Source organism: Pterocles gutturalis, unplaced genomic scaffold (assembly GCF_000699245.1).
Source record: "Pterocles gutturalis isolate BGI_N339 unplaced genomic scaffold, ASM69924v1 scaffold11251, whole genome shotgun sequence".
Lineage (NCBI taxonomy): Eukaryota > Metazoa > Chordata > Aves > Pterocliformes > Pteroclidae > Pterocles > Pterocles gutturalis.
Window position 1 is genome coordinate 472 of NW_010103103.1, and position 8,306 is coordinate 8,777.

At 36.7% G+C, this 8,306-nt stretch overlaps 1 protein-coding gene across 1 annotated transcript; it reads left to right on the forward strand.

Annotated features, from left to right (window-relative positions):
• The first annotated feature begins 4,852 nt into the window (after positions 1–4,852).
• MSANTD4 (Myb/SANT-like DNA-binding domain containing 4 with coiled-coils) lies at positions 4,853–8,001 on the forward strand. Its single transcript, XM_010086565.1, has 2 exons — positions 4,853–5,484; positions 7,116–8,001. The coding sequence occupies exons 1-2, from the start codon at positions 5,023–5,025 to the stop codon at positions 7,689–7,691; spliced, it is 1,038 nt and encodes a 345-aa protein (XP_010084867.1). The 5' UTR covers positions 4,853–5,022; the 3' UTR covers positions 7,692–8,001.
• The last annotated feature ends 305 nt before the right edge of the window (positions 8,002–8,306 follow it).

The following is an 8,306-nucleotide window of genomic DNA, read 5'->3' on the forward strand; positions in this document are numbered from 1 at the left end:
AAAAAAAAGGGCAACACGTCCTCCTGATTTAAAGTTTTTTTTTCCTTCAGTCATAAGCTCAGAAAGTTTAAAAAAGAAAAAAAAGGCAAACCATCAAGACATCAAACTTGAATTAATTTGTGATGCTAGCAACAGTCCTTCAGTCCTGGTGAATGCATGGGGTATTTTTCTGTTTGCTTGCTTGCCTTTTTTTTTTTTTTTTTTCTGTTGGTTGTTTTTTTGTTGATCCATCACGTGGTCATACAATACGGTGTGAGTAAAGGAGACACAAAGACATAGAGGCAGAATGTGGATGCATCTGTCATTAAGTATGTCAAAGTTATTCAGTGTATGTGTGTTCTGTGTGTTTATGGAGTGTTCAGGGGTTTTTTTTGCAATGCTTATTTCATTTCAACCCTGACAGATAGTTTGTGTTTCTTTAGTCCAGCAGTGAGGACCTTGACCATGGGTTGCCTCTGGCCTGACAGGGCTGCATCAAACTCATAGCTCCGTGTTGCCATCTTTCCTGGATGGCCCTTGAAATCTTTCTGTTATTGTATAATCAGAATTGTTTCTTTTTTCTAGACAGCAGTTTACATTTCTACCCAAACTGTAAAAATGCGCATTTTGCATTTGCAGCTAGCACTGTGCTGTATGATGGGTAAATGACTGGTCATGTAATGGACTCTTTGCATCCTCTGTTACTTCACAGGGATTTCTCTGTCACTTGGCCAGACTATAGCTGTTCCTTGTCAGGCAACTGATGTCTTTGGTCATATATCAGAAATGCTTTTGGTCATATAGTCGAGAAGGAATTGTTTTCTTGCAGTCTTTTAACTTCATAGTGGTGTAAGTGGCTTGATTTGACCAAAAGTTTTTTTTTTTTTCACCTCCGCTTTTCTCTCCACATACTTTTTTCTGAGGGAACTGCCCATCTTTCCAATTGGTGCACTCAGCAACCATTATTTACTGTGGAATCCTCTGCTAAAGACGCAAAAATGTGCAACAGTTATGGTTCTGATTTTGGAAAAACTGTAATGTCTGTCTACTGTTTGGTTTTTTTCCTCAAATGTATGCATTTCATGTGTTAGACTTGGTATCAAAGCAAAACTTAAATTTGGTCTATGTCATGTTTTTGTAAATCATGCTTTTCAAAATGGTGATTTTTTTTTTCTATAACTAGAAAGTGTACAAATACGAGGTTATTAGTATTCCTCTTCCTTACAGTATGTAACAGTTCATTTTTCTCTGTTAAACAGTAATATCCTAGAGTCCACCTAGCAATGTAAGAAAACAGAATATCTCAAACTTCGTCTTTAGTTAGATAATAATGCTTTTTAGTTAATATCTTGTAAAGGTAAACAGTCCCACAGTGGAGCTGATCTAACTCTAGGAGTCAATATACTGTTAAGACAATTCCTTAACACCCATTTATATTAATAAGAAAGGAGCTGTCTTTATTAAAGCAATATGCTTTCAGAAAGGAAAGAGGTAGAAAAAGTAAGAGGTCTTTACCAATTGGAAGTTAGTAGTCATGAGATTTAAAATAAGTAGGCTTTACTGGGAAATTCAGAGACTTGTGTCAGACATGTTCTAGGAAAAAAGAAAGTCTAAAAGAAAGCTTTCTGTAGTAAAGGAAATGCATGCAAGTAGTTTCCAAGTTAATATAATTCTTAAAGGTTATGTGCTTGTCGTATGGCATAAAATCCAAAACCAAGATGAGGCACTTCACAAAGATTGCCTGGGGAGATCAGACAGGTGATGCACAACACCTGCACTAGGAACAGTGAGACTGACCCACAGGGTAACCTGATATTTGTGTGTTTTAACTCTCAACCTTCTCTGGAGTTAAACGTGAAACCTTGGTGGTCTGTGTCTTCCACATTCATGTAGAATTATATTTAGAAAAATAACATCAATGAAATTTTGGTTTGAAAATCCCAATTTTTCTTTTGTTTTCCTGTGATTGTGCCCACTTTATCCTCCTGTGCTAGCACTGAGAAATGTAGGGAGGGCCAGGGTAAATAGAGATACAGTATGAGTCTCTAACATCCTGTGGTTCCCTGTTACTGGGGTATGACCGGAACCTTTTTCATCCTGGCTGGGGCTAAGTAAAGGATTTAGCCAGTGTATATCTTGGGACAAAAATGGCTGTGATTCAGCAAAAGTCTGATATTTAGGTATCTTAAGAGACAGTTAAGTATTTACTGGTACTTTCAAGAGTTTGACATATCCAACTGGCAAGTACTTTGGAAAGGCTGACCCGTTTTTCCATAGTTAGTAAAGTATTTGAATGTTCACTTAAAGAAATGCTTAAAATCAAATGTGAAATTCTGCTGATTTCAGTAAAAATGAGTGTGGTCTTATAAATGGAGGCTGAGTGTCCTCGTAGTGACAAGTCAGAAACACTATTAATTCTTGTGAAACTTATGTTGTATGTAAGAACTCTATGTAAATCTTTCTGCCTGGGAGACCAACTCAAAATTGATACCTCTCAGTCTTTCACAAATGCTCCTTACTCTGAAAACAGTTAAATGCAAATATGTGTGTTTCTAAAGCCAGTGTAGAGATGTGAGTACTTGATCATTCCCCAGTAACCAGGAATTACAGCTTAATTTATCAGTCCACAATAATTGCCTTATTAACAATGGAGCTTCTAAAAATGTTCTTAATTCCCTCTGTGTGCAGGTAACTTTTCTGAAGAATTTACCTGCTCGGTGAGTTTTTAAAAGTGGTTTTTTGTTTTTGTTTTTTTTTAAAAGGCAAAACGCAAAGCTTACACAATATAAACTTGGAATTTGATCCATAGGTCAAGAGATTCAGTTGGCATAATAATAGAAAAGCATGAATGCTGTAGTAGTTTGTGTTTGAAAGCATAGCAAGTACCAAATAAATTGATTTACTGCCAGACAAGTAAATATGATGCTGGTTCCTTGAAAGACCCAGCATCTCTGTAGTAAACTTATAATATTTAAGGCTAAGGGAGACACTTAAAGATCAGATAAAAGGTCTTAGAAAAATTTTATGTAATTCTAGCAGATACCATGCTGTGGTTGTGGTATAAATCTGACTTCTTAAATGGCAGCTTTTTTTTAGTACTTGTCAAGTTAAGGGTCAACATTAACACAGTAGCTTATATTATTTTTTAAAAATAATTCTCTTTTCTCAAAACCAATTAGCATTTTATTTTCAGAAAGGTGGGAAGTTTCACATGTCTTAAGCAGCAATGTGCAACTTCCAGCTTGAGTTTGAGGAGTCAAAAGTGCTGGTAACTGCATGGAAGGACTGTGGAGTGGTCCATGCTCACACTTCATGCAGTTGATTTCTTCTTATGACTCAATTTTGCATATTTGCTAGCTACTAACCGTAAGAAGTAAGTGGATTCACAGTGAGGGCAATACTTTAATCAGAAAAAATAGTAAACCAGTTTCCTAAATGTAGCATTTTTTAAAAAAGTATACCCAATACAGTCAATAGTGCATAGGAGATTAAGAGAGATGTCAAAAGTACTCTGCGCGTTATCCCCCAAGTGGAGAGTTTTGTGTAATGTGCTGATGTGTATGTTTTAACCAAATTTAGGAGAGTAACAGGAGAAAAATACTTAGTAATTTAGGAAACCTGTATAGCTGGGGAGAAGTTATTTAAGGATTAAGTCTATTAGTCAGTAGCAATCGAATATGTAATCTGCAAGCCATTTGTTTCAAGTGGACAAAAAGTCTATACTAGATTAACAGTGAACAAACATAACAGCTTGAAACTCTTAAGTACTGTATAGTGAATCGTGGCCTACTTGGTTTAAAGGCTTTTAAACCTACCTGTAGTGGGAGGTAACATGGTACAAAAGGAAGTTAAAAATAAATCCTAAATTGGTCTATTACCAAGCAGTCTGTGACCAAGAACCATTTTTCATTCTCAGTCTCTGCTGTCAGTTTGGTTGGGTTTCTTGTTTGGTTGGTTTTTATGGTTGGTTGGTTTGTTTGTTTGTTTGTTTTTTGTAATGTGGTCTGTGATGTATTCATCACTTCATTAATAGTCCCCTGTTTCTCCCACGCAAACTTTCCACTTTCTCTACAGAGTTGTGTACAAGTCAGATGTGTTATGGGTTTTAGCTTTCTCTTCAGCATCAGGCACAGGACCAGCTATTGCTGAGGGTAGAGGACCAGGTGAACTTTAAACCTGCCATCACATCTAACATGAAGCATTTTGCAGTGTAAGAAGGATAGAGGAGGGCTTTACCATGGACAGGTAGTGACTTATTCATGAATCAGTTTCCTGTTAAAACATCTCTAAAGCCTGATATTTGTTTGAACTAGTAGTTATTTTCTGACATTCAGCAGAATTGCTCCAGTTCATTTTTGTGATTAAGAGAAGTCAGAAGACCCTCTAAACTTCAACTTTTCATATTAATCTACTTTTTTTTTTTTTTTTTGGATGGAAATGGTGTCTCATTTAAAATGTGTCTCAGAAATTTCAGTCCCCTAAACATTTCATGCTTTTGAAGTAATGATATAACAATTTTAGCTTCTTTTGGAAATAATTTACTGTTCAAACTGAAACGTGTATGTTGAATTTCAGCCTTAAGCCAATCCTGACTGGCAAAACTCATAAGAGTTGAAGGAAAATAGCTGTATTTTTGTAATGGAAATATCAACTCAACCTTAATGGTCTGTAACATGGATTTATAATTCATATGAAATTAGAGAAGGTATCTATAGCTACTTTTATTCAGAGTTTAACAAAATGGTTTTCTTCTGTGGAATGACCTTTCGGTCCAAAATACCCATTCCTTAAATGATGACGTAACTCCTAAGTTCGTTAAATGAAAATACCAGTGTATATTTTGGAGTTTTATGTTGTTTGCTCTTTTTCTCTTAGGAAGCCTGACAAATAGGAAAATACTACAAAGTGAAGAGAAAATTCACTTCATGAGAACCGAGCTCTGCTTTCATTGGCTTGTAAATTTTATTTGTATTAATAACTGATTAGTGTCAGATCATCTCTGTAGTCTACTGTGGTGAAGTTATTAGGTTAAAGCTGGAAAAAATGAAACAATTAAAAAGAAAAAGAAAAAGCAATTTTAGCGTTCAGGAGACTCAAACTCTCCTTAAGGAAATAAGAAAAAGGAGAGAAGTACTCTTTTCAAAGCAACTTAATACCACAATTAATGAGATGAAACGGAAAGCTTGGGAGGAAATAGCAGAGTGTGTAAATGCTGTAGGTGAAGGAGAGCAAAGAACAGGGACAGAAGTGAAAAGGCGATACCTTGACTGGAGAGCACTCATGAAGAGAAAACGTCTGAATGCAAACATCAAAGTAGTAGGTACTGGGTTTCACCTTCCTTCACCCAATTTAGATGACTCTCTCAATGAAGACATGGATGAGAAAATGGGATTTGCAATTGAATCTAGTTTTGAATGGCAAAATATCACTGACTTCAGAGAAGCCGGTGGATCTTTAACAGAAATCAAAGTAGAAGAGGAAGAGGAGGATCCGCAGAATTTTGAAGTGAGTGACTGACATATATTAGCTATATGCAGTACGGAGCCTGAAGCTTTTTGCTGTTTCTTCCTAGCATCCGTGTCTGTTTTTTCTGAATGTGTGAATTAAAGAAACTGTAGAAACAAATATGTTTCAGAGAGATGGTATTCAAATCCAGCAACTTGCAATTGTGTGTAAGGTCTTGGATGTTAATTATTAAATTGATATCCCTAAACTTTGAATATGTTTGCACATATTTTCAGTTTGTACATGCCATAAATAAGAATTAGTTCAGTCAGGAGAATGAAGATGTGCTGTTGAAGGAAACCAGTTATTTTAATAGTTAATACTCTCTGCGTGGATGAATGGAGAAGAGAAATGCACCTCTTTGATAAATGAAAGTATATGTTACCTGCAGGTACAGAAAGAAAGAGAAGACATGGAGAAATAGAATACTCTTTGTATTTCTTAAAATTATCCCACAGGACATGAAAATACTACTTGAATATGTCAGTCAGCCATTCCTCTCTGTCAGAATTTTAGTGTGAATTTGACAAGCAACTGTGGATCGTGTAGAGAGGTTGTTACTCCTAATAGTACCGTGACTGTCCTGGGGTAGTCAGTCACCTGGAGTGAAGTCAAGTGTTTGGATAGTTTTGTTGTGCCTGTACAAATACATAGTTCTCATTTCAGAAAGGGGTAATGAAACAGTGTTGGTTTGGGTGTGTTTGGAGGGTGGAGGGGGAAAGCAACTGCTGCCTTACCTCAGTTGAGATGTGTGCTGGGAAAAAATCAGCATATGCTGTTAAATGGTAGTGAGACTACTGTCTGAGAACTGCTGAAGAATGTCTGTCTGCTCTAACGCTAGAGAACTGGCAGTGGCTCTGATTGTCTTAAGATTTTCTGAACCTGTTATCTTCCTCAGTTTGCTTTTGCCACAGGGGAGACAATTATCCTTTGTGTACTATGAATTTGTAACACATAAGGGCTATAATTCTGCACAAGTTGTTACAGTCCGCCAAGAGCAATGGTCCTAACCACCTAGTCATCTGAGTCATAAATAGCTTTACAGCAAATGTGATAATACAAAATTGGTTAAGCAAGTCCTATTTATTGACCCATGTAATACAGTTTGACAGGTTAGGAGCATGTGAGAAATGTTAGATGTGCTTTAGAAATTGAATCCTCAAGTTAGTGAAGGCTGAGTTAGCTTACATACCTCAGTGTCTATAGATCTGTCTGCTCTGATAAATAATTAGTCACAACAAATTTCTAGTGGCTTACATAAATGTCACTCAGCTGTATGAAAAGTAAGAACAACCTATACTTTTTTAGATCCAGTTTTCTATCGCTGGGTCTGAAAGCTCTATGTCTATCATGCAATATTTTCTGTGTGTTCTTGCATGTCCACTGACAAGCTGATTTTCCATTACCAGATATTAACTTGCAGAAAATAAAGCATATTTCTCTGCCTGTGTAATGGAAGAAAACAGTCTTGATCTAACATGGTTATTTCACAGAATGTGAGTTAAACAGTTCTGAGTAGCTTTTAAGATGAAGAAACCTGATTTGTTCTTTTTAGTCAAGTTGTATCTAACAGATTTATTCTGGCATAAAGACTGGAATGTAATTCTTGTCCATCACATTCCTCTCTGCAGTTTCCTATTGAGGAAGAAGAAGAAATTTTGTCATCAGTTTTGCCAGATTCAAAAAAGGAAAATGACCTACCAGACTTCCCCCACATTGAAGAGTTTGGAAACCTAAGCTCTGCTCAAGCTAGGCTAGCCTATGAAGATTCTCACTTGCTTATTAATCTGGAGAAGCAGAAGGTGGAGCTGGAGAAACAGCGACTAGATATTGAAGCTGAAAGGTTGCAAGTGGAGAAGGAACGCCTGCAAATTGAAAAAGAACGGTTGCGGCATGTTGACCTGGAGCGTGAGAGACTTCAGATTGAGAAGGAGCGACTTCAGATTGAATGGGAGAAACTGAGGCTAGAGACTTTGCATGCAGAAAAACCTGCCCTGGAAAATGACCTCACACAAACAGAAAAACCTGTCATGCAGCCTCTGGATCTAGAAACTGAAAAGTTAAAACTTGAAAAAGAACGTTTGCAGTTAGAGAAAGAGAGGCTGCAGTTCCTAAAGTTTGAGTCAGAGAAGCTACAGATTGAGAAGGAACGCTTGCAAGTGGAGAAGGAGCGCCTTCGAATTCAGAGAGAGGGTCACTTGCAGTGAACTTCTTGAGTGAAGTCTCAACATTAGTGTTTTGGTGTTTGTAAAATAGAGGTGGTTCTTTTCTTAATACTGAAACTGTCCTAGAGGCTTAACATTCTTCTGTTCAGAGTTGAATGTTGATGTTAAACTGAAAAAGAAAAAAAGAATGGTGCTCAGTATGTCAGTGTGCCTACATAGATGAGCTTATGTGTGAAATTGCTTTTCAGTGTATGAGAACTAAGTGTTATGTTATCTTGTCTTCAGTATTGTGTTGTATTAGTTTGATGTCCTCCACTCATAGACACATTGAGAAGAATCAAGGCTGAACCATGTAGTTTTTTCAGTGTACTAACAGTAAGAAAGGATGAGAATAAATCAGCATATGTTGTGAGGGCATGGTGCTAATGACAGCCCACACAGTAAATATGTATAACTTGGACAGAACACACTAACACAGAGTCATGATGTGATTGATTCATTAAACTTAATTTCCCCCCTTTTTTTTTTTTCCCCACCCCCACCATTGGAAAAAGAGTTCAAGAATTATCTAAAATGTCAAGTATAAATTAAATTCACTGCAGTTGTGTTTATTCTTGTTCCATGGCTGGAGTTGAATGGGAGTGCAGAAAACAGTAT